The sequence below is a fragment of the Passer montanus genome, unplaced genomic scaffold, assembly GCF_014805655.1.
Source record: "Passer montanus isolate IOZ18808 unplaced genomic scaffold, ASM1480565v1 scaffold89, whole genome shotgun sequence".
NCBI lineage: Eukaryota > Metazoa > Chordata > Aves > Passeriformes > Passeridae > Passer > Passer montanus.
Window position 1 is genome coordinate 1,411,018 of NW_024374256.1, and position 24,943 is coordinate 1,435,960.

Genomic DNA, 24,943 nt, shown 5'->3' on the forward strand with positions numbered 1-24,943 from the left:
CGCCGCTCCGGCCACACTCCGCTCGCGCCCGCCCCGCCGCGCACAAAAGCGCCAAACAAAGGCACGTGACCCGCCCCGCCCCGCCCGGATTGGCCGAGCCCGCCGGCACGTGCCGCCCGCCGTGGGGGGGCTGCGGGGACTCGCGCCCACCCCCCCCGCCACAACGGAGCCCCCCGGCCGCGCGGGGCATGCCGGGAGTTGTAGTTCGACCCCCCGCGCTCGGGCCGGGGGTACCGGGCCGAACCGCGACGCCCCCCGGCCCTCAGGGACCCCCCAGAGCCCCGCACTGGGATCCCCCCGGAGCTGCTGGGATTGCTTTTGTGTGGCCCCCCTGCGGTGGGGCGGACAGGGCCGGCAGGGCCCGAGCTGCGGCCAGGGGTGTCCGGCCCTGGCCGGAATGGTCAGAGCGGGGCTGCGGTGACCAGTGCTGCGGCCACCTCACGGCCATGGGCACCCAGAGCCACGGGCACCACAAGATCACGGTCACCTCAGAGCCATGGTCACCTCACGGCCGTGGTCACCTCAGATCCGTGGTCACCTCAAAGCCATGGTCACCTCAGACCCATGGTCACCTCAGACCCATGGTCACCTCAAGATCCCGGTCACCTCAGTGCCACGGTCACCTCATGGCCATGATCACCTCAGATCCGTGGTCACCTCAAAGCCATGGTCACCTCAGACCCATGGTCACCCAGATCCATGGTCACCCAGAGCCATGGTCGCCACAAGATCATGGTTACCTCAGAGCCATGGTAACTCCAGAGCCACGGTCACCTCAAGGTCGTGGTCACCTCAGATCCATGGTCACCCAGAGCCATGGTGGCCACAAGATCATGGCCACATCATGGCCATGGTCATCTCACATTCATGGTCACCTCATGGCCATGGTCATGTTAGATCCATGCTCACCTCAGATCCATGGTCACCCAGAGCTGTGGTCACCACCAGATCATGGTCACCTCATGGCCATGGCCTCCTCAGATCATTGGTCACCTCATGGCCACGGTCACCTCAAGGCCATGGTCCCCTCAGATCCATTCATGGTCACCTCCATGCCATGGTAACCCCAGACCCATGGTCACCTCAAGGCCACGGCCACATGCCTCGAGACCTTGGTCCCCTCAGTGACATTGTCACCTGCCTAAGGACACGGCCACCTCAGGGCCACCATAACTTCAGGGCTCTTGCTCGTCCCCAAGACAAGCCTGTCCCTTTGGTCACCTCGGGGTGACAGCCACCACAGAGCTCTGTGGCCCCACGGCGTTTGGGGGCCCCCATTTGTGCAGATCCCGTGGAATGGGCGCGGCGGCTCCTCGGGGACCCTCCCCAGGACAGCGCCTTGGGAAGCGCCTCGCTCCCAAAACTGCTCCAAATAAACTCCCTCACGAGTCAATCCCGTGGTGGTTTCACGCTCTGGCCACCCAGGAGTCAGTCCACACAAAAGGCAGATGGACACCCAGCAGAACCCTCTGCTGCAGCCCCAGCCCAGCCGCCTCCACACCCTCAATCCCAAAAAAAAAGGATTTTCTGGCACCCCCCCTTGCCGAGCACCCCCTTAAACCCAAAGATTTTGCGCCAAAAGCGGAGGGATCCTACCTGGAGGAAGGTTAATGTTGTGACAGAAAGGCAGGGAGCTTTCAAAACAGAGATTATTTTAAACGCTGGCCCTGTTTTTTGCTGATCTGACGTCTATTTCCATGGAAACCACATCCAGCCGCCGAGCTGCTGGAGTTGGGAGAGGCAGGGTGGCCATGCAAGAGCCATTTTCCAGCGTGGTGGAACCTTTTTTGTGGCACTGCTGGGACCCCCGGGACCCCAGCCCCAAATCTGACCCGCTGGGGCCCCTGGGGATCCCAGGGAAATCCCACCCTGGCAGCCCCAGCACGCGTGTTTTCCTGGGAAACACCTCGAGCGCTTGGATGAAACGCCCTGGGAGACAAAGCAGCCCCTGCCAGCGGGACTTGATCATTTATTAATTAATTAATTATCACCCCTGCAGCCCAGCACTGGGCTGGAGGCGTTGATATTAATGCTCGTGAGTCAATCAATGAGCTTATCCTGGGATGATCCCTGGATTTCCCAGAGGAAATGAGGTTTTCTGGGCTCGGGGCTTTGGGGTTGCACCTTGTGAGGGCCTTGAGCAGTGCTCAGCCCCAGCTGGGGAGGAGGAAATTTCCTTTCCAGCCTTTGGAGGAGGGGTGCAGGCTGAGAGAAAGCTACGGGTCATGCCAGCACTTCCCAGCTGATTTTGTGGAGGGAAAAAAAGGAAGAGAAAAAGAAGAACACAAAAAAACAAAAAAAAAAACAAACCCAAAAAACCCCACAAAAACAACAACAACAACAAAAAAACCCAAACCAAAACAAAAAACCCAAAAAACCAAAAAAACACAAAAAACCAAAAAAAACCCAACCCAACAAACAAAAAACCAAAAAAAAAAAAGAAAAAAGAAAAAAAAAATACAAAAAGAAGAAGAAAAAAAAGAAATAATAATAATTTAAAAAGACCTGTCTGTAGCTTACCTTCCTTTGCAGATTGGCTTAAAAGCCAAGAATATTTCTTTCGGCTGAGAACTCTCTTATGTAAGAGGAGAATTTTTGACAGAGCTGGGGAGAGGATTTGGGCCCTGCTCTCAGCCCTGGGATTTTCCATGCCCTGGATTTTGGGGTGAGCCCCTTCCCCAGCCCCTGCCACTGCTGGTTCTGATCTGAACCAAAATCTGCTGCGATACAGAGAGCAACAAGAGCCCCCAGCAGGTGGGGAGACACGGAGGCAATCTCATTTTTTGGCCTTGTTGCAAGAGTGGTTTTATTTTTGGAGCATTTCATAAACCCCGTTTGTTTATGTGGCATTTATTTTTGTCTGATCTCGAGGAGAATGGAGTGCATGAAAAGCTTTTATTTAATTTGCATTTGATTTGTGTTTATTGACACATTTACTGCGGTTCCAAACAGACTCTTCCCTCCTCAGCATGTGGCTGTGGTAGTTTTTATCTACTGGATTCCTTATCACCAACGAAAGCTTTTTATTTTTGCTTTAATTCCAGTTTTACCACTAAGAGAGCAGGCAGCAGTGGCAGAAGCATCCTCCAACGTGTCCCATTTAGCCCCAAAACAGGTTGGAGCAGAAAAACACCGCTTCAAGCCCGAATTTAACATCAGAACGAATTTCTGACAGATGAATTTCTGCCTTTTTTGGGAAAATAAAGGATCACAGCAGGAGAGGAGAAAGGACAAAGGCTCTGAAAATCAGGAATATGACCAGTGGCCTGAGATGGGGATAACACCACCCACCCCAAACGTGACCCTCAGTGCTCCAGGGGGGCTCAACCCCCCAAAAAAACCCAACCTGAGACCCCTCAGCTCCATCCCAGCCCGCCCTGCTGGGGGTGAACCCCCAAAATCCAGAGGGATCCGGGGGGGTGGGAATTTGGGACGGGAGCAGATCCAGCCCAAAGATGAAAGCCTCTGCTCTGATGTGCTTATCAAAACACCCCACAAAGAGACTGACACAATTAGGTGACAACTCAGCCCACGGCAGCTCCTTTAACTTGCAAAAATATTTAATCTCCAGTAGGAAAATGTGGTTTCTGAGTGTTGAATTGCCAGCCTTAAGCGCTGGTGCTGCTGCAGGGAGTGACAGCGTATTTGTTAATCAGGGGATGTTTTAGAGCACCTTGGTTAGTGATTCTTGCAGCCCTGAATTAGCAAAGTTTATTTTAAAACCAGAAATCCAATGTATTATCTGACCTGAGCGGGTCGGTTTGGGAGATTTAATAACCAGGGGGAAAAAGCGGAATTTTAAAAGGAACTCAGAGGTGGGGAAGGGCTACAAGATCTCTTCCAATCCACTCAGTGATCTCACAGGGGGTTTTTTCCAACTTTAAATATTCTTGATCTTCAGATAAAAATGCATTTTAACCCAAACACAGCCCAGGAGCCCACGGAACTGAAGAACAAACCAAGATTTTTAGGGAGTGTCTCCCTCACAATGAAAGCTTTTCCACAGGCAGGAAGCGTTTAAGGTAATTGATATTTGTTTACGGGAGGTGTTTAGGCTGGTACTATATTTATGCTGAAAAACACCATTAAGAAAACGTTCCCTTCGGAATAAATTTGCACTTCCCAATGCGCTGTTGGAAATAATTGAATTTTTGCGGTTTTTTTTTTGAGAAACTCACTCGAAATCTGTTAATTCCTCCCTTAAATGAGAGGAGGAAAAGCTCTGAGCACAGATGGCGACCACGCCTGCAGCGACAGCGACGGAAATATCAATTAATTGCTTTGATATTGGGGCAACAGAGCCCTGAAATGTCACGTTCAGCCCTGGGACTGCACTGCCTGGTGCCCAGATCCTGAGGGCATGGGGGTGCCAGGGCTCTGGGCACAAGGAGAACGTCAGATATTAATGAAATAAAGGATATTAATGAAATAAACGCTGCAGGAACACTGCTTCCCTCCTAAAAAATACCCAAGCACTCAGAAGGGGCCGCAGATATGGAATATGTACATCCCAACCCTGGAATGAGGCCGGGGGTTGTCCCCACGAGCAGAACACACCTGCCCGTGAGCCAGCCTGGCTGGGCACGGCACAATTCCCTTCCAGCCTGCCAGTGGGTGCTTCCCATCCTTCAATTCCTGGGGAAAAATGGGATTTTACAGCCCCAAGCCCCGCCTGGAGCTCTCCCCCAGCCCCAGCTGCCCTGCCATGGACACAGCCCCAGCAGGGCTGCAGGAATTCTGCAGGATTCTGGGGTGGCTGGGGAGGGGCAGGGGCGAGGGGAGAGCAGGGGGAGAGCAGGGGATGAGCCTGGCAGCCTCAGGGGCACCGGGCAGCCCGGGCTGCAGGGCTGTTATCCTCCCAAAACCAGCAAAGTTTGACATCCCCATCCCTGCAGGGGTGTTCCTGACATCCCTGCCCCTGCAGGGATGTTCTCCTGCCCAAAACCAGCAAAGTTTGACATCCCCATCCCTGCAGGGGTGTTATCCTGCCCAAAAACAGCACAGATTGACAGCCCTGTCCCTGCAGGGGTGTTCTCCTGCCTAAATCCATCACAGGTCAAGGTTCCCATCCCTGCAGGGGTGTTATCCTGCTCAAAACCAGCACAGATCAACATCCCCATCCCTGCACGTGTGTTCTCAGCATCTCCATCCTTACAGGGGTGTTCTCCTGCCTAAATCCAGCACAGATCAACGTTCCCATCCCTGCAGGGGTGTTCCTGACATCCCTGTCCCTGCAGGGATGTTCTCCTGCCCAAACCCAGCAAAGTCTGACATCCCCATCCCTACAGGCGTGTTCTCCTGCCTAAATCCATCACAGGTCAAGGTTCCCATCCCTGCAGGTGTGTTCCCAACGTTCCCATCCCTGCAGGGGTGTTCTCAGCACCTCCATCCCTGCAGGTGTGTTCTCCTGCCCAAAACCAACAAAGTTTGACACCCCCATCCCTGCAGAGGTGTTCCCAAGATCCCCATCCCTGCAGGTGTGTTCCCAACGTTCCCATCCCTGCAGGGGTGTTCTCCTGCCTAAATCCAGTCCTCGCTCCCAACCATCCCTGCAGGGATGTTCTCCTGCCCAAACCCAGCAAAGTCTGACATCCCCATCCCTGCAGGTGTGTTCCCAACGTTCCCATCCCTGCAGGGGTGTTCTCCTGCCCAAAACCAGCAGAGTTTGGCACCCCCATCCCTGCAGGGGTGTTCTCCTGCCTAAATCCAGTCCTCGCTCCCAACCACGCCCTGACCCATTTCTCTGCTCCCTCCCTGCTCCTCCCCAAAGCCAAGCCCACAAATTCTCGTGTCCACGTGGAGCACGGAGCTCTGCTGCTGTTCCAGGCAGCCCGTGAACATCTCAGCCCCAAAACACCCGAGCCTGGACAGGGACAGGGACAGGGACAGGGACAAGGACAGTGACAGGGACAGGGGCAGGGGCAGGGACAGGGACAGGGACAGGGACAGGGACAGGGACAGGGACAGGGCTCTGGGGGCTCTCCACGCCCTGATCCCCACTGCCAGAGCAGCCCCTGCCCCCGGGATGCTGCAGAGGACACGGTGGGACCCTGGCAAGCACAAGGAACAGCAATGCACAGGGGAGCTCTGAAATATTCAGCAGCCACAGAACATTCCAGCACAGACGTTCGCTGTGGGTCTGAAAAAGGAAGGGTGGGGGGAGCTGAAGAAAAGCTGGGTATAGCACTAATTATTCCTCAGCTCCTAATTAGTTGCTTGAATTTAAAATATGGATTCAGCTCCCCCAGCAGCTCAGCGAGCCCATTGTGCTATTAATACTCCCCTGGCGTGATATGGTTAAAAATACTCCCACCCTGTCAAGACAAAATGTGGCTTGGAAGTGTCACGAGGGGAGGAGTTGAGGGATGGAAATCCTCTTAAAGGAGTATGACTTCCCCAGCATCAAATAAACAAAATGAATGGCCTCGTGACAGCCCCCACAAAGGGCAGATGTGAAAATAATTCTCAGTGCAGAGCCCTCGGGCCACCCCAAACCAGAGCAGCTTCCCTGGCCCAGCCGAAGGGGAGGGGGTTTGGTTCTCCAGGAGCTCTCCTGCCTGGGGAGCAGGTGGGTTTGCAGGTTTGCAGCCCTCAGGTGCTGCAGGCTCACAGCACGAGGCTGAAGTTCTGGCCAAAAGGCAGAATTTTGAGGTGCTCCCCCCTCCTCACAGCCAGGGAAGGCAGGAGAAGCCAGAGCAGCAGCCAGAGCTGATTTTCCCTTGGAATATCTGTAGGTATTTATGGGTGGGATCTATCAGACACCAGGGGCCTCTTCCCACAGGATTTGTGAGCCAAGGAAACGAGTCTGGGGTGGGGTATTTTGATTTTTGGACTTTAATCCAGACCTGTTTCCACATTCCAGGTCCTCTCAGGACGAGGAGCATCTCCCCTCCTGTCTGCACTGACAATTCCACGTCCAAAGGGGTTAACTGCTGCTCCCTGCCCCTGGAATCTCAGCAACACCAGCACAGAAACAATTCCTGCACTTCACATTTGCCCCGTGCTTCCTCATCCCTTTTTCCCCCTACCAATTCCAGCCTGAGACAGATCAATACATAAATTAAAAGACAAAAGAACCCGACACATCCACTGTGGCTGGGAGAACAGACCAAGCCAGACTTTCTGGTGGAAAAAACATCCATCTTTTATACAATAAACCAGCAATCTGCTGCTTCGTGCCAAAATCAACACCCTCAGAAGCACCCTCGTGTGATGGGCAACACAAGGGCTTTGTTTTGATTAAATAAAAAATAAATAACCCCCCCAAGAACAACCCCCAGCCAAGGCTTTGTGTGGTGAATGTTGTCACGGGGTTGTGTTTGACACCAGCCTGAATGGGTCTGGGGGCTCTGGTGTCCCCCAGGGAGGGCTGGTGGCAGTCTCAGCACCACGTTCTGGGGTGAAAATAAGAGTTAAAGGGTAAAAAAGGAGGATTTGGGGTCTCCTGCTCAGCCAGCCCCACTTCCCATCACGCTGGAAAGGCAGGAGCATCCACAGGCTGAGCTCAGCCCGTCCTTCCTAACATGGGGGAAAGCTGGATCCCACCCAAAATGCAGCATTTCCATCTGTCTCCGTGGCTTTTTCCGAGCACAGACACCTCACACAGCCCCCCTCTGCCTCAGTTTCCCCCCTCAGCCCTTTCCCCCCCTGTTTATTCAGGAATCATCCCTGGGGTGACAAAAGTGCCTCCAACCCCAAATGCGACTGCGGGAAAACGGCTGAAAAATCCAATTGTGCCCCAAAAAAAACCCCTCGGGTGCTGCTGGCTGAGGGCACAGGAGCCCTGCTGGGCTCTGGGGGTGCATTTTGGGGGGCAGGGAGTGGGGGGAGCGCTGGGAGCTGCTGCAGCCCCCGAGGCTCTGTCCTGCCCAGCGTGGGAGGATTTCAACGTGGAGCTGAATCCCTCGTGACTGGGAGCAGGCAGGCTCCTCAGCTCAGGGATGAGACGACAAAAATTCACTTCAGAGAGCAAGAAACTTGGTTTTCCTCAGCCAGAGCGATGCTGGGGTGTTTCCAGTGGAAAAAACCCAGCGTGAGAGGGAGTGAATCCCCAGCAGCCAAAGGGATTTAGGGGGTTCTGCTCAAGGAGCTGCTGCCTGGCCTTGGGGTTGGGGCAGCACCAAGCCCCAGAGTTCCCACTGTTGGGAATCCAGATCTCACTGTTTTCCTTAAAAACATGAGAAAAAGGGGGAAGAAGAAAAAAAAAAAAACCAAACCAAAAAACCCAACAAAAACCACGAGAGCCTTACTGTAATTACAAGGAGGTTTAACACGAGTCTGGATTTGCATTAATTAAATCAACAGGGAGGCTCCAATTGAGCAAATGAGGTTTTCTGTGGATGGCAGCGAGGGCTGGGGCTGGAGTTTGGGGGTGCTGCAGGGATGTGGCCTGGCAGGGGCTGCCAGGAGGAGCGGGAGGCTCTGGGGAGCTGTGCTGACGCTGTGGGATTCCAGCTTTGGTGGGAGAGCTCAGAGGAGCCGTGGGGAGAAGGAATGTGTCCATTCACAGCCCGGCCACGCTGCAGGCACAGCTGTGAGGGGAATATCAATGGGCAGCAGCGTTTGTTTTGTTTGGGGATGGGGTTTTTTTTAATTTTAAAGCCATGGGTTTGAGTATGGGAGCAGGGCAGCACTCTGGAAGGCTTGGAGGGAACCCTGGGGGCTCCCCAAAGGAACGGGGCTGGGGTTTGCTCCCCTCATCCCTGAGAAACAAAATCCCCCTGGATGTGGGGTGCAACACCCCAGAGCTCACCTCCAACCCCAGCTGAGCCAGGGTGGGTGCAGATCCCCTCAGGGGTAACCCTGAACTGCTGCCCTGTGCCACAGCACCTGCAGGTGAGGTTGGGCAGCAGCCGGGGCACCTGAGAGCATCGGGGTGAGCCTGGGAGAGACCCCAGAGCAGCAGGGGAACCCCAGCCCCTTCCTCACCACCTCCAGCCCTTCCTCACCACCTCCAGCCCAGCAGAGCAACCCCAGCCTCTTCCTCATCCTCATCAGCCCCTTCCTTACCACCTCCAGCCTCTTCCTCATCATCACCAGCCCCTTCCTCATCATCACCAGCCCCTTCCTCACCATCACCAGCCCTTCCTCATCATCACCAGCCCAGCAGAGCACGAGCAGCAGGGGAACCCCAGCCCTTCCTCACCACCTCCAGCCCCTTCCTCACCACCTCCAGCCCCTTCCTCATCATTACCAGCCCCTCCTCATCATCACCAGCCCCTTCCTCACCATCACCAGCCCTTCCTCATCATCACCAGCCCAGCAGAGCAACCTCAGCCCCTTCCTCACCATCTCCAGCCCCTTCCTCACCACCTCCAGCCCCTTCCTCACCATTTCCCAGCCCCAGCAGAGCAATGTGTGCTGGGTCTGGGCTGGGCAGGGTTAATTTCAGCGCACAGGCCGGGCTGGGGCCGTGTTTGGGTTTGTGCTGCAGGCAGGGTTGGTGACACAAAGATGTTTTGTTGTGTCTGAGCAGCCTTTGAACAGAGCCAAGGCCTCTCCTGCTCCTGGGTCACCCCCAGGGACAGGGCTGGGGGTGCAGGGGGGGTTTGGAGGGGACACAGCTGGGACAGGTGACCCCAGCTGAGCCCAGGGGTGTCCCAGACCATGCTCAGGGTAAAAACCAGGAGGAAGAAGGGTGAACAGGGGCACTGGGAGTGATGGGTTTGTCTGCCCAGCTCACCTTTGGGGGTGGCTGAGCCCCTGGGAATGAATCCCTGCTCTTGGGAAGGGGAAATGAATTCCTGGGAGTGAATCCCTGCCCTTGGGAAGGGGGGAATGAATCCCTGGGAATGGGTCCCTGCTCTTGGGAATTGGGGAATGAATTCCTGGCTTCCCCCTGCTTGCTCACACAGCTTTTCCTTTCCCTATTATCTTATTTTTATTATATTGTTATAATATTACATACAATAATTATATATAATAATTTTTTAAAATATATAATAGATATTAGTTATACAGAATTAATTCCATATAATAATTATTGTGTTATTATATATCTTTATTTCCTGCAGGTTTGCTCAGCCCTGTGGCTCTCTCCCCATCCCTGGGGCTGGGACTGGAGCATTCCAGGGAAATCCAGAACACAGACACGCAGTGCCTGCCCTGCCCCGGGGCTTTTTTGGTCTCTTTCCTGGCAGGATTTCTGTTCAGGGGCACAAACCCCCCTGGGATGCGGTGCTGGCTCTGCTGGCGCTCTGTCACCGCTGTCGCCTGCAGCTCCTCTGCGGGACGGCAGGGGACGGAGCCGCCGCCGCCGCGGGGACAATGGGGACAGAGGCTCCTCTCCCAGCGCAGAGACATCCCTGCAGCTCCCCGGGCTCCAGCCCTTCCTCGGGACGGCTGGGGATCGCACCCCCCTCCAAAAGCACCCCGACATCTCCGCGATGTGCTGCAGGTGCTTCCAAAGCGTTATTGCCGCTGCCAGCACGCCCCTGGTGACAGGAGTGTCACTGCCCGTGCTGCACAGCCAGAGGGGCTGCTTCCCTTCCGACCCCATCCCATCCCACCCCATCCCCTCCCATCCCATCCCATCCCATCCCATCCCATCCCATGCATCCTCCTTCCTTCCCGCGTGCACTCAGCCATCTGCAGAGCTCTGCAGGACAATTCTGGGATTCCCCTTCCCCTCTGCAGGACAATTTTGGGATTCCCCTTTCCCTCTGCAGGACAATTTTGGGATTCCCCTTTCCCTCTGCAGGACAATTTTGGGATTCCCCTTTCCCTCTGCAGGACAATTTTGGGATTTTCCTTTCCCTCGTGCTGGCAGCCCTGATGCTGCATCTCTTCCAGCCGTGGCCGAACCACCCCCAGCCCACAACAAAGCTGGGGACGGTCTTTAAAGGCCCTCCCAACCCACCCCGCTGTGCTTTTATCAACTTGTGACAGCCAGCTCGGTTTTTATCCCTGGGGATTTTATTCCCTCAGCCCTCAGGGCAGGCACACGAGCAGGGAGGGCTCTGCTGGCACATCCCCTGAGCACCTCGGGCACACCAGCGCTGTGCCCAGGTCCTGCTGGGCTCAGGGCTCCTCCTGCCCTTCCTGGCAAGGAGGAGTCACTCTGTCACGCTGTCACTCTGTCTCTCTGTCACTCCCCAGCTGCCAGCAGAGCCCTCGGAGCAGCTACAGGCGCGAGCGGCCGAACGGCGCAGCCGGAGCCACCGAGTCCCCAACGCCTTCCAGGAGCTCGTCCCACTGCCCAAACTGCTCCTGCAGCTCTGCACGGGGCACAGGGGGTGCCAGGGTTAGCACAGCCACCCCTGCAGGTGACAGGGCCACCACAGCTTCCCCTGCAGGTGACAGGGCCACCATAACCTCTCCAGGTGACAGGGCCACCACAGCCTCCCTCCAGGTGACAGGGCCACCACAGCCTGGCCAGCAGCCCCTGAGGGGCAGCCACTGCCCCCCTGTGCTTTGGGAAGCCCCAAGCCCCAGAGCCCCCCCAAAGCAGGGAGCCCCCCGAGCCCAGCCTGCCCCCCAGCCCGTACTCAGGTGCCTGTGCAGGAAGGCCAGAGCTGCCTGGCTGCTGATGGCCAGAGCCCTGCGGGGCTCCAGCGTGCCCCTCCTGCCGAAGATGAGGCTGAAGAGCTTCCCAGGGAGGAAGGCAAAGTCGGTCTGGTCCTCGTGCACGGTTCCCCTGGGCAGGGAGGGGCGTGCATCAGGGGGAGGTGCAGCAGGACCCCCGCAGGTTTTCCTGCTGGGGCACCCACGGGTGCTCCCTGCAGTGGGGGGGTGCCAGCCCCTGGCTCACAGCACGGTCACAATCCTCGTCTGGCTGTTCCTGGAGCTCAGCCCCTTCATCTTGGCCACGCTCTCCGGGGTCTGGAACTTCTCGGTGTTGATGAAGAGCACAGGACTGGGCACCTCCGGGTACAGCAGCTTCTCCAGAGGGAACATCCAGGCATCCAGAGCCACAGCACACCTGGAGCAGGGCAGGCACCACCACGGCTCCCCTCCCTGCCAGGATGAGCCCAGGGCGTGTCCCCGGAGCCTCTGCAGCCCCTGCCACGCCTCACCTGAAGCTGGGCTCCTTCACCAAGGCCAGCACCGCTGTCACCCCCCCGAAGGAATGGCCCATGACGGCCACTTTGCTCAGATCAAGGTTGTCCTGCAAAAGGGAGAGGGCTGAGGGGTCTGAGCCCAAACCTCACGGCTGGAGGTCTCTGATTAGGGAAGAAAAAGCCAAGGGAAGGTGAGCAGTGCCCCTGGCAGGGGGAGTGCCGTGTCCCACTGCTGGTGTGAGGAGCTCGGGCTGCCCGCAGAGGAGAGGCTGCAGGGAGCCCGGGGTGGGAAGGCTGGGGCTCTGCACAGACCCTTCTTGTGCCTGCAGGAAAAGTCCCAGGCAGCCAGGAGTGATGCTGGGGCACCCAGAGCCCCCCCAGGCAGAGGCAGGTACCTTCAGCACGGAGAGATCCCAGTCCTGGGGGAGGATGCTGGGGACAGATCTGCCGCCGGCGATGCTCTGGAAGAGCCGCAGCGCCCGCACGCACTCCTGAGCTCTCAGGTGAACCTGGAACCACCCCGGGTGAACCCAGCTGCTGCACCCCACAAACCCGGGTCACACCTTCCCCCCAGAGCCCACCCAGGCCCGTTCCTGCAGTGCTTCTCTCCCACGGGGCTCTCCCTGGACTGCAGCACAGGCCAGAGCGGCGCTGCGGCTCCCGCGGGATGCAGCGTTTATTGGGATGGGGTTTTTTGGTGTTTGCTCTTAATTCAGCTAATCTGGCAGCAGACGGCTGGAGAGGACCTAAAGTCTCTGCTCTGGGGAGGAAGCAGAGGAGGGAGAGCCCGGGATCCTCACCAGCTTCTCCCCAGCTGAGCCATCCCCTGCTCCAACCCCCCCCAGAGCCCCTAAGCCAGGAGCAAACCTAAAACCCAGCTCAGGAGCACCACCCAGGAGCATCTTAAAATCCCAAATGATTCAGGGACAGGATGCCCTGACTTGGAGCCACTTTGAGGCCACGTCCTCAGCTGCCCTAAGGACACCAGTGCTGCTGTCTGTGCACATTTAAGGTGACAAGTGACAAAAATCTCCAGTGAAAACCTCTCTCCTGCTCTCTGCAACACAGAAAATGCCACCATGGAGACTGACCTGGCAACTATTTCCTTCTATCTATCATTTATTTCTCTTTCATTTATTTCTCTTTCTCCCTCACCATTTCTGCTGGTGGGTTCAGGAGACCTGTTTCCCTTTTCTGTGCAATGTGCCATGAGGCAGAGCACACACAAAAATAACAGGCTGGGAGGTGATTTAAGGCTGCCAAAAGCACCTCCGTTCCTAGAGAGCTTTTCCACGACTAATCTTCACTTGCTGTTGTCCTTTTAAATGAGGCAGAAACAAACAGAGGGGGGGAGCTTGGCTCAGCAGGAAACCTTCCTGCTCCCCAGCAAGCAGCTGTCCGGGATAATCCCAGAGAGACAAAAATCCCAGTGGGAACAAACCCGGCAGCTGGTGCAGAGCTGGGCTGGGCAGAGTCCTGCTCTCCCCAGGGCGTGGGGGACATGGCAAAGCCCAGCCTGGCTCCTGCCAGGACAGACAGACCCCAGGAAACACAGAAACAGGCTGAACAGACTTCTCTCATCTCCCAGGAGAAAGCTCAGCACCGTGGCCATACAGCACTGGGAAGAGCATCCCCAAGGATGCAGGGCCAGCCTGGCCTGCAGGAGGAATTCCAGACCTCCCCTCTGCCCACGCTGGACCCCGTGCCCTGGTACCTGCTTGTTTCGGAAATAAAACTCCTTCTGCCCTTGGGGCACCCTCTGGAAGGGGATCCACTCCTCCGTGCCAGCCTCTGCCGGGCAGAAATAGGTGGTGGCAGCAGAGTGGTCCCTGTGGGGGCAGGAGGGAAGGGGACACCCGATGGCACGACGTGCCACCAGCCCCAGCTCGAACCTGGTGGTGACCCGGGCACCCACCTGTGCTCCAGCGCTGCCACCACGAAGCCCCAGGACGCCAGCTCCGTGCAGATGGAAGAGTACAAGGTCCTGGAAGGGAGACGGGAGCACGGGGCTCGGGGCAGGCCGTGCAGGGTCCCCACACCCCTGTGGCAGCCCTGCTCGGGGCTCACCTTACCGAAAGGCCCCCAGGCCGTGGGAGAAGATGATCAGGGGGTACCCGCTGCTGCGGGGCTTGAGGGGCCCGTTCCAGCTCACCGGGACTTTGCAGGAGCCTGCGGGGACGAGAAGCCCCCAGGACGGGGTGGGGGACACGGGCGGTGGGTGCCACAGCGCCCGCTCAGCCCCAGCTCCCCCTGCAGCACCCCCGAAGGACCGGGGGGCCCCCAGGGTGGGGCGGGGGTGTCCCCCTCACCGATGGCGACGCCGAGCAGGGCGGAGCACCAGCGGCGACCCAGGGTGACATCGGCCAGGCCCCCGCAGTACTCGGGGCGAGGCACCCAGAGCGGCTCCGTGGCCCCTGCCCGGGGCAGGCACGGGTAGAAGAGGCGGAGGAAAAGCCCCTGAAGGGAGACAAGGAAGGGGGGACACAGTGGGGACGGCACAGGAGGTGTGGAGTGTCCAAAACCTGCACCACCTCGCTCTGCAGGGAAGCGTGTCCCTGTGCCCATCGTCACCGCTGTCCCCACGCCCGTACCTGCCGCGTGTGGCCCACCATGACATCCGTGCAGCCCACCTGGTGGGGTCCCTGCCCCGGGGGCAGCGCCAGCATCCCCCCCATGCTGCCGCAGCCAGCCTGGGCAGAGACACGGGGTCAGTGTCTGTCCCCCACCCCAGAGACCCCAACCCGCTCCCTCCTCCCTTCCCCACCCCTCTCCCATTGCCCAGCGACCCCCAGTTCCACCCCCTCCCATTTCCACCCCCTGGGGGCTGCTCAGGGATGAGACCCCCCCCGTTCCTCTCCCCACGGGCAGCCACAGAGGGGACAGCCCTGCGGAGGGGTCAGTGCGGGGCTGCCACCACGGCAGGACTACAGCTTCCAGCAGCGCCCGGGGCTGCGGAACCACGGCTCCCAGTACGGCCCCGGCCCGGGACCACAGCTCCCAGTATGCGCTGGGAGCCGGACTACAGCTCCCAGTACGCGCAGCAGGCTGCAGCTCCCAGCGCTTCTCCGAGCAGCTCCCAGCGCTCCCCCCAGCGCCCCCCGCCACCATCGCAGCTCCCAGTTGTCCCCCAGTTCCCGGTGACGCCCGGCTCCCAGCGCTCCTGACAGTTCCAGTGCTCCCCGCAGCTCCCAGTGCCTCCCAGTTTCACTCCCAGTGCCTCCCAGTTTCACTCCCAGTGCCTCCCCAGGAGCTCCCAGTGCTCCTCCCGAGCTGCCAGGGCTCTCCCGGCTCCAAGTTTCCCCGTGTGCCTTCCCAGTTACCGCTGCCCAGTGCCCCCCAGTGTCCCCCTCCCCACGCACCAGTACCGCGCTCACAGCTCCCAGCACGCCCAGTGAACTCTGCCCCGGCGCTCCCAGTGCCTCCCGTGCTCCTGGACTTCAGCTCCCAGTAGCCACCAGGACAGGACACGGTGGCACCAGCGCGAAATCACAGCTGCCGGTGACACCAGTACAGGACACTGCTCCCAGTTCCACCAGCACAAAACCACAGCTCCCAGTAGCCACCAGTACAGGACACGGTGGCACCAGCACGAAGCCACATCTCCCAGTGACACCAGGACAGGACACAGCTCCCGGTGTCACCAGGACAGGACACGACTCCCGGTGTCACCAGCACGAAATCACGGCTCCCAGTGTCACCAGTTCAGGGCACACTCCCAGTCCCCCCGAGCCCGGGGCTGCCCTGCCCGTGTCTGCACCCAGCCGGGTCCCTGTCCCCAGGACTGTCCCCCTGTCCCCCCCAGAGGCCGGCGGTGCCCCGGGGCTCTCGCTGCCCATCCCCACGTTCCCGTCCTCTGCTTAATCCTCTTTGGGAGCTCAAGCAGCCCCCGGTCCCCAGTAATCCCCTCTGCGGCCGGGGATTAATTCCCTGCGGGGCCGAGCCGGCCAGGCTGCCGAATAAACACCCGAAGATTCGGTGAAAACCGCTGTGCCAAGCTCCCCCCCCACAGCCCCGCTCCCTGGCTGACCGGGGAAACTGAGGCACGCAGCGAGCGCTGGACAGAGCCCTGGATTGTCACAGCCCGTGTCCCCCGGGGCTGGGGCAGGGAGCCGCACCGCAGCCCGTGCCCGGATCCAGGCGCAGGCGGAGGCTGCCCGGGCTGTCCCGCTCCGGTCCCGGCTTGCCCGGCCGGCGGGGCCCGGCGAGGGCGGCGGCCGCGGATGCCGGGACGGGGCGGGAGAGACGAGCCCCGACCTGTCCCAGCCCAGCCCGGCTCCGGGAATGGGGTCAGCCCCCCCAGCACCCCCAGATCACCCCGGCAAAGCCACCCCGGGAGTGGGTCCTGCGCGGAGTGGCGGTGACAGCTCGGCCGTCCTGCTCTTGCTTCAGAGCGAGCGCGGCGGGACCGGGGGTGCGCTGGGGAGCCCCGGGGGGCTGGTTCTGCGGGGACCCCGCACTGGGCTCACTGGGACCACAGGGACCGTCTGGGCTGGGCCAGGCCAGGCTGGGACCGAGCTCTGTCCCCTGGGACACACGGGGACACAGGGACACGGGGACACGGGGACACGGGGGACAAGGGGACACAGGGACACGGGGGACAAGGGGACACAGGGACAGGGGGACAGGGGGGACACAGGGCCAGGGACACAGAGGGACAGGGGGACAGAGGGACAAGGGGACATGGGGACAGAGGGACGGGGGACATGGGGACGTGACCCCCAGAAATACACGGCGGGGACAGGGGGACACAGAGGGACAGAAGTCCATGGGGACAGGGGGACACGGGGGGACACAGGGACAGGGGTCCATGGGGACAAGGAGACAAGGGGACAGAGGGACACGGGTACAGGGGGACAGAGGGACAGGGGGACACGGGGGGACAGGGGGTCGGTCCCCCCTCAGCCCCGGCCCCCCGGGGATCCCCCCCGTCCCACGTGGGCGCGGCCAATGGGGGCGCGCGGCGGGGGCGGGGCTCCGCCGGACACGCCCACTCATTTGAGCGGAGAGCCAATGGGAGGCCGGGGGCGGGGCAATCCGGGGAAGGGGCGGGGGGCACGTGGAGCGCAGGGGGACAGGGGACCCCCGGGACCGGGGACACAGGGACACGGGGACAGCCACACGGGCTCGGGGACAGCCAGCCCCGCGGGGACTGACCGACGGACAGCGCACAGCCAGCCCCCCGAGGGACAGGGGACAGCCAGCCCTGGGCGGGACAGACGCACGGACGGACGAGGGACAGCCAGATCTGGGAGGGGACAGGGGACAGACAGTCCCGAAAGGACAGACGGACAGGGAACAGCCAGCTCCGAGGGGGGCAGGGGACAGCGGGACAGTTAGCCCCGGAGGGGACAGACAGACGGACAAGGGACAGTCCCGGGGAGGGACAGGAGGACAGCGGAGAGCAGCCGGGGTCTTGGACAGGCACCGGGGGCACGCGGGAACAGAGAGCCCAGCGCAGGGACAGACGGACAAGGTGACAAGGGAGACAGACGGACAGAGAGCCCAGCGCAGGGACAGACGGACAGACCCCGGGAGCGGGGCTGTGCCGAGCCTCCCGCGGCGGCTCCTCCGCACCGGGAGCCCGGCGGGGCCGCCCGGGGCCGGCCGGGGATGCAGCCCGGAGCCGCGGGCGGGCGGCGATCGGGGCTCCGGGACACGGCGGCCCCGCCCCCCCCCCCGGCCGCGAGCCCCCGAAGGTAACGGGGGGACCGGGGGGAAGGAGCAGGGAGGGAGGGAGGGGGCTCCGGGGCTGCGGGAGGGTTTGTTCCCAGGGTTTTATTCCCCGGGGAGCTGGGGAGGGGAGTCCCGCCGCAGGGATGTGTGGAGCCACTTGTGGTGACATGGCTGGCGGCGGCAGGACGGTGGCGACGCGACCTCTCCCTTTCTCCAGGGATTTGAAGCTGGGTCAAGCGATGGAAATGTCATTGTCGCGGCTCGGGGGCCCGGAGAAGTGAGCGGCTGGGACAGCGGGGCACCGGGCTCTGCTCTGCAGCCAGACACCGGGACTGTCCCGAGAAAGCAGCGGGCAGAAAGGGGGACTGTCACAGCACGCAGGACAGCACCTGGGGCCAGGAGCCGTCCCACCACCCACTCGGGGCTGGGAACGTCGGCCTCTTGACCGGACTCTGGCACCCACCTGAGCCCGATGAGGAGCTGGGGCTGCGTGTGAACCTATGCAGACCAGGAAGAAATACATTTTCCTGACTTTCCTTGCCTCTTGGCTCCTGCTTTTCTTCTTTGGAGGGGATCAGCTGCGCCGTTTCGCTTTCTTTTCCGGGAGGAAAGCAGAAGCCCGGAGGAGCTGGCCCCGCTGGACGGATCGATCCCTCCTCAAGAGCTTTGCAGACCCCGAGGAGCTGCAGAGGGATGGGGACCCTTCCCTGCTGTCCCCCCGGGAGCGACGGGCGGCGTGGCTGAGCCTCTACAGCGGCAGCAGCTGCCGGATGGAAACCTGCTTCGACCTCTCCAGGTGCCAGAGGAACGGCTTCAAGGTGTTCACCTACCCCCAGGAGCGGGGCCAGCCGCTCTCGGAGACCTACAGCAAAATCCTCAGCTCCATCGAGCGCTCCCGCTACCACACGCGGCGGCCGGAGGAAGCGTGCCTCTTCATCCTCAGCATCGACACGCTGGACCGCGACCGCCTCTCGGGCCAGTACGTCCGCGACGTGGACGAGAAAATCCGCGGCTTCCCGCTCTGGAACGGCGGCCGCAACCACCTCATCTTCAACCTCTACTCGGGCACCTGGCCCGGCTACACCGGGGAGCTGGGCTTCGACACGGGCCAGGCCATCCTGGCCAGAGCCAGCTTCGACAGCCGCAGTTTCCGCCCCGGCTTCGACGTCTCCATCCCTCTGTTCCCCAAGGAGCACCCGCAGCGCGGCGGGGACGCGGGGTGGCTGCGGCAGGACTCGGTGCCCCCCAGAAAGAAATACCTGCTGGTGTTCAAGGGGAAGAGGTACCTGACGGGCATCGGCTCCGGCACGCGGAACGCGCTGCACCACATCCACAACGGCAAGGACATCATCTCCCTCACCACCTGCAAGCACGGCAAGGACTGGGAGAAGCACAAGGACACGCGCTGCGACAAGGACAACGTGGACTATGAAAGGTGAGCAGGAGGTGGGTGGGAAAGGGGGCTCTGGGGTGATGGGACACCCAAGAAACGTCCCTGCCTCTCTGCGGGGTGCAGCTGTGACAATCTGTGGTGGCTGGGCCCCTGGAGAGGGAGGTTTTGGGCTCTCCTGAAGGGGATGAGGGTTTCGTGGCACGGTGGGGAGCGAGGCGCTGTCTGCTCAGGGCTTTCTGCTCTGTATTAAAGTTGGAGCAATCTGGCGAGAGCAGCTCTTATCTGCAATCGCTGCCACCGCCTCTAATACGATTTCCCTTTTTCCAAATGCTGGTGAATGACGCTTTTCTTCTCCCCCCTCCCGCTCTCCCCCAACATAAACGTTTCTCTTGGAGATGAGCCCGAGCCATCCCCCCCTCACTGGCTCCACTGAAAATCCCACAAAACTGGCGGGTCTGCGGGCGTCCCAGTGTGGGCAGCTTCATTGGTGCTGGTGGGTGGGGGTCCCCCTGCGTCCCCCATCAGAAATGGACACGGTGGCAGCAGCGTGGGGTGGACACAGTGGTGGAAAAATTGGGGGTACAAAGTTCTGTGAGTTTGGGGGCTCCATTCTGTAAGGACACATCCTCACCTCCCCATCCAACTACTTGGGACCCATCATAGCTGCTGAATCCAGGGCTGGTAAACACAGAGCCCATCCCACAGACAATGGGCAGGTGCCCATCCCACTGCCTGGGGACATCCCCCAGCCACCCAGCTGGAGAGCAGATGGGGAGAGGCCACGCTGGGCATCATCCTCAAAGCGTCTTAGGAGGTTCTGGGAGGTAAAAGTGGAACTGGGGTGCTGGCACTGGGATTAGCCGGGGCTTTGGGATGGGTCAGGCACCACATGGCCCTGTCTGGAGGGTGCCCCCAGCCCAGCAGGGTCAGCACTTGCAGCAAAGTGTCCTTGGGATGGGGCAGCTCAGGACAGCGGGGTTGGCAGGACAGGAGGCCCAAGGTCAGCCCCACGCCGTGCCAAGGGGCAGCGGGATGAGAATTCCCCCCATCCGCCCACCCAGGTAATCCCCTAATGCTGTTTGCAAACACAGGGAGATTTACACCTCTCCCAGGATGGCTTTGGCCAGGGGATCTATGTGGAACACGTGGCAGGGGCAGTGTGCTCTGTGTGACCCCTGCTGCCCTGCTCGTCCCTGTGGGACACCGGGCACAAACCCCTGGCATTGCCACCAGGGCCAGCTCTGTCCCTGTGGGACACTGAGCACAAACCCCTGGCATTGCCACCAGGGCCAGCTCTGTCCCTGTGGGACACCCCCCAGCATGGCCCCGGGGCCAGCTCTGCCCGACCTGCCCTCCTGCCCGGGGAGGTGTGCCACACTCGGGCAGGGGACAGGCCAGCAGGGAGGGGACAGAGTGAGACCCCGGTGCCCCGTTCACCCGGTGTGTCGGGGGCTGGCACGGTGGAACCCCCGAGGAGCAGAGGAAGGCCCTGCTGGGGGTCCCATCATCCTCCTCACGCCCGAGGGGCTGCCCCGAACAATCCGGTTGTGTTCTGGGATAAAGGGCGGCTTGTGGCGGAGCGGCCCCGCTGCCCCGCGCCCGCAGCAGCCGGCGCGGGCCGGGAGAGGCTCTGCGGAGCCGCCGGTGCCGGTGGCACCGTGCCCGGCCGGAGCCGCGGAGGGGCCTGCCGAGGGGAGCGCGGCGGGCGCCCGTCCCGGCTGCTGACAAAACAAGGAAGCCCTGACGGCGATTGCCCGGAAACCGCAGCGAGTGTTTCCAGCGGGAGCCTTCGGCCCCGCAGCCCGGCCGGCGCCGGCCCCGCCGCACCGGCTGCCGCCGAGGGCAATGCCCCCCGGACCCGCTGCCCACCCGGCCCCGGCAGCGGGAAAGGCTCCCCGGAGCTGGCGGGGCTCACGGCAGGGTCTGGGGTCCCCAGGAGATGTGACAGCCCGGTGTGGCCCCGGGGATGTGGCTGTCGCTGCTGTGGTTTCATGGGGTTTGAGGTGTCACCCCTCCGGCTGCCTGCCGGGAGTTTGGGGGTTAAAGGGGTCAAGGATTTTGGCATCCTTGGAGACACTGGGGAGGTTGATCCAGAGGCGGATTTTATTGTGAAACTCGGTGCCTTGGCATTGGGGCTGATTTCCCACATCCCGGAGCACTGGGACGTGCCAGAGAGCTCCGGCACCCGCGGGGGTGGCACAGCCTCAGCTCCCAGCCTGGCACCAGCGCTGCGTCCCCACCGCGGGGACACCCTTCCTCCGGGGACCAGCACATTGCAAGGGCTCTTTCTGGCCTCTCAGCCACCCGGCTGGACCACGAGAGTCCCCCCAGCCCCTGCAGGGCCGGCTGCCCCTCCCCGCGGGCAGGAACAGACGGGGTCTGTCCCGACCTAAAGTCAATATTGGATTTTCCGGCGTGGCCGCAGGGACCCGGCAGCAGCCGAGCCTCTCCCAGCACGGCACAGAAGGGGCTTTGAGAGCCCCACGGGCCGGGGGGGCCGCGCTGCCGGCACCCACTGCCCCCCCGGACGCTGCCAGGGCAGGCAGGGCCGGTCCTGCCCGGCGAGTCTGGGCACGGCACAGGAGTCGCTGCAGTTTCGGGCTCGGGGGCTCGGGTGGTGGCTGTGCGTGGGGTGTCACTGCTGCAGGCTGGGAGGAGCTGGGTCGTGCTTTCAAAGGGCACTGGGGTCCCTTCCTGAGCCCCCCTGTTTAAGGGATGCCCAGGTTTATCCCTTCAGCACCCAGGAGATCTCTGCTCCCACAAAACCGGGGATGTTCAGAGCCAAAATCAGTCCAAACCGATCCTGACCCTGCCCCGGGCTGGCTCCACACCTGGCAGGTGCCAGCAGCGCCTCCCGGGGTCTCACAGGAGGGGAGGGGGCCATGCCTGACCCCCAGCCCATCTCCCACGCCAGGTTTGACTACCAGGAGCTGCTGCACAACTCCACCTTCTGCATCGTGCCCCGGGGCAGGCGCCTGGGCTCCTTCCGCTTCCTCGAGGCTCTGCAGGTACAGGGTGGGCAGGGGGCCGGGGCACCCCCTCAGCGGGGTCTGGGGGCTCTGTCCCAGCCTGCGGGGTCCCTCCACAGGCCGCCTGCATCCCGGTGCTGCTGAGTGATGGCTGGGAGCTGCCCTTTGCTGAGGCCATCGACTGGGGCAGAGCTGCTGTCGTGGGCAGCGAGAGGCTCCTGCTGCAGGTACCGTGCCCAGATTCTGCCAGCCGCAGACCCCAGTGCCAGTGCCAGCGCTGGTGGAGCCCCCAGCCCAGTCTGGGGGTGAGCCCCCTGCAGCTGAGCCTGGCACTGCTCCTGTGGGCAGCTGCAGGGGGGTCTGGGCCAGCCTGGAACGGGGGTCCCACCCCTGCTGCACTCCCTGTTCATCTCGGGGGGAAGGTGGGAAGGATCCTCCCGGGCACAAACCCTTGGGAATGCCGGGGCTGACCCCGCTCCAGGGAGAGGAGATGCAGCCCCACAGGGGGAGGGTGGCACCCACAGCAGGGCTGTCCCGTGGGGTGGCTGGAGGGGACAGAGGAGCCCAGGTGAGCACCCGCTGCTGCCCCGGCACAGATCCCCTCGGCCGTGCGCTGCATCCCCCCCGAGCGCGTGCTGGCCTTCCAGCAGCAGACCCAGCTCCTGTGGGACGCCTACTTCTCCTCCGTGGACAAGATCGTGCACACCACGCTGGAGGTGAGCCCCCCCCACCCCGAAACCCCCTTCCCCAGCTGCCGGGGTGGCCGCGGGGGTGCCGGGAGCATCACTCGGGCCTCCGGCAGATCATCAAGGACCGGCTGTCTCCGCACCGCTCCCGCTCCCGCTTCCTCTGGAACGCGCTGCCCGGGGGGCTCCTGGTCCTGCCCGAATTCTCCACCCACCTCGGGGATTTTCCCTTCTACTACCTGCGGCACGGTAGGACCCTGCCTGCCCCGGCTGAGCCCCGCAAACTCGGGGCGTGCCCAGCACCTTTCCTCTCCCTTTCCCACCCTTTTTTTTTCAGGCTACAGCCCCTCCAAGAAGTTCACGGCTCTCATCCGGGTGGTCTCGCAAGCGGGGTCGCTGTCCCAGCCCATCCTCAGGCTCATCCAAGCCGTCTCTGGATCGCAGCACTGCGCCCAGGTGGGAGGAGCAGAGTCCCGAGCGTGCCGGAGCAGCCCCCGGGGATCCGGGGGGATGCTGGGGCTGGTCCTGCGGGCCGCAGAGGGCATGGCTGGGTTTAGGGGTTCAGGGGTTGGCTGGTGGTGTCACCCTTGGGCGGGCAGAGCTGTGTCCCAAGCCCTTTGGGGCGGGATCACCTGGGGGTTTATCCTGGTCCAAACTGCCACGAGGTGATTTTGGGACGGTCTGGGCTGGAGCAGAGAACCCACCCAACCCCTCCGGCCACATCTGTCCCCCTCCCCTTGCAGATCGTGGTCCTGTGGAGCTGCGAGAAGCCACCACCCCCGAGCGGGAAATGGCCCCAGAGCAGCGTGCCCCTGACCATCGTCCGGGGCAGGGGGAAGGTGAGCGGGGCAGGGGGCTGGGACAGGGACAGGGACAGGGGCAGGGGTTGGGACAGGGACAGGGACAGGGACAGGGGCTGGGACAGGGACAGGGGCTGGGACACGGGCAGGGGCTGGGACAGGGACAGGGGCTGGGACACGGACAGGGGCTGGGACAGGGGCAGGGAGCAGGACACGGGCAGGGGCTGGGACAGGGACAGGGAGCAGGACACGGGCAGGGGCTGGGACACGAGCAGGGACAGGGGCAGGGGCTGGGACAGGGACAGGGGCTGGGACACGAGCAGGGACACGGGCAGGGAACAGGGACAGGGGCAGGGGGCTGGGACACTGCCAGGGATCAGGGACACTGCCAGGGGGCTGGAGCAGCCACCCCAGGGCACCAAGCTGTCCTTCCTCCCCCCACAGCTCAGCGACCGCTTCTTCCCCTTCGGGGCCATCCAGACGGACGCGGTGCTGAGCCTGGACGAGGACACCAGCCTCTCCACCAGCGAGGTGAGGCCACGGCCCCGCGTCCCTCGGATGCTCAGCGCTCACCACAGGCTGTCCCCGTGTCCCCTCCCGCGGGTGGCACCGCGTGGGTGACACCGTGCCCCTCCCGTGCCAGGTGGACTTTGCCTTCTCGGTGTGGCGCAGCTTCCCCGAGCGCATCGTGGGCTTCCCCACGCTGAGCCACTTCTGGGACCCCGAGCAGGGCCGCTGGGGCTACACCTCCAAATGGACCAACGAGCTCTCCATCGTCCTCACCGCCGCCGCCTTCTACCACCGGTACCGGCCGGGGAGGGGCTGCGGGGGCCGGGGGGCTCTGCCCCATCCCCTCACCCCGTCCGTCCTCCCCCCAGGTACTACCACAGCCTCTTCACCGAGTACCTGCCCGCGGGGCTGCGGGAGCTGGTGGACGGGCTGGCCGCCTGCGAGGACATCCTGATGAACGTGCTGGTGGCCGCTGTCACCAAGCTGCCGCCCATCAAGGTGACCCAGCGCAAGCAGCTGAAGGAGGGGGTGGCCCAGCCGGCGGGGTGCAGCCATGGGGCCGCGGGGACCCCCCCGGCCCCGCGCTCCGCTCCTGCCCGGCCGGAGGGCACGGCGGGCAGCCCGCGCTCCTCCCAGCGCCGGGGCTGCCTCGACCAGTTGGCAAACTGGTTTGGCTACATGCCCCTGGTGCCCTCCCAGCTGCGCCTCGACCCCGTCCTCTTCAAGGACCAGGTCTCCGTCCTGCGCAAGAAATACCCGAGCTTGGAGAAGCCGTGAGGGCTCCGGGGTCGGGGCGAGCTCCCGGTGCCGCTCCCGGTGCTCGGAGCCCTCCGGGGGCGGGCTCGCTGCTGACGGGGTTTTACTCGTTATTGGGTTTTTTTTACCAGTGCAATAAAGGAAGGGGGAGAGGTAG

At 61.9% G+C, this 24,943-nt stretch overlaps 3 protein-coding genes and 1 long non-coding RNA gene across 6 annotated transcripts in view; 2 read left to right on the top strand and 2 right to left on the bottom strand.

Moving 5' to 3' along the window:
- The window catches only part of STMN1 (stathmin 1), a 5,594-nt gene extending 3,886 nt beyond the window's left edge, over positions 1-1,708 (bottom strand). The window contains exon 1 of the mRNA XM_039733595.1: positions 1,597-1,708. The gene's annotated coding sequence lies outside the window, so the exon portion shown is untranslated. The remainder of the gene's footprint in view (positions 1-1,596) is intronic.
- Positions 1,709-2,520: 812 nt separating this feature from the next.
- LOC120513833 lies at positions 2,521-8,210 on the top strand. The gene is made up of 2 exons (XR_005630362.1): positions 2,521-4,022; positions 6,863-8,210. It is a non-coding gene; the product is annotated as an uncharacterized LOC120513833 (long non-coding RNA).
- A 2,682-nt stretch (positions 8,211-10,892) lies between these two features.
- PAFAH2 (platelet activating factor acetylhydrolase 2) lies at positions 10,893-16,495 on the bottom strand. Of its 3 annotated transcripts, none has more exons than XM_039733591.1 (11): positions 15,365-16,495; positions 14,591-14,689; positions 14,309-14,456; positions 14,072-14,168; positions 13,915-13,983; positions 13,714-13,828; positions 12,395-12,508; positions 12,015-12,106; positions 11,750-11,920; positions 11,487-11,635; positions 10,893-11,216 (listed from the first exon to the last, which is right to left on the bottom strand). In XM_039733591.1, the coding sequence occupies exons 2-11, from the start codon at positions 14,672-14,674 to the stop codon at positions 11,122-11,124; spliced, it is 1,134 nt and encodes a 377-aa protein (XP_039589525.1). In that variant the 5' UTR covers positions 14,675-14,689; positions 15,365-16,495; the 3' UTR covers positions 10,893-11,121. The 3 variants fall into 3 exon arrangements, with proteins under 3 accessions (XP_039589525.1, XP_039589524.1, XP_039589526.1); XM_039733590.1 differs by having other exon boundaries at positions 15,359-16,493; XM_039733592.1 differs by lacking the exon at positions 12,395-12,508 and having other exon boundaries at positions 15,359-16,493.
- A 562-nt stretch (positions 16,496-17,057) lies between these two features.
- On the top strand, positions 17,058-24,942 carry EXTL1 (exostosin like glycosyltransferase 1). The gene is made up of 11 exons (XM_039733726.1): positions 17,058-17,695; positions 17,890-19,107; positions 21,980-22,073; positions 22,154-22,261; positions 22,631-22,750; positions 22,837-22,969; positions 23,058-23,176; positions 23,464-23,559; positions 23,965-24,051; positions 24,164-24,324; positions 24,399-24,942. Exons 2-11 carry the CDS (start codon positions 18,173-18,175, stop codon positions 24,805-24,807), a joined length of 2,262 nt encoding a protein of 753 aa, XP_039589660.1. The 5' UTR covers positions 17,058-17,695; positions 17,890-18,172; the 3' UTR covers positions 24,808-24,942.
- Position 24,943: the final 1 nt, after the last annotated feature.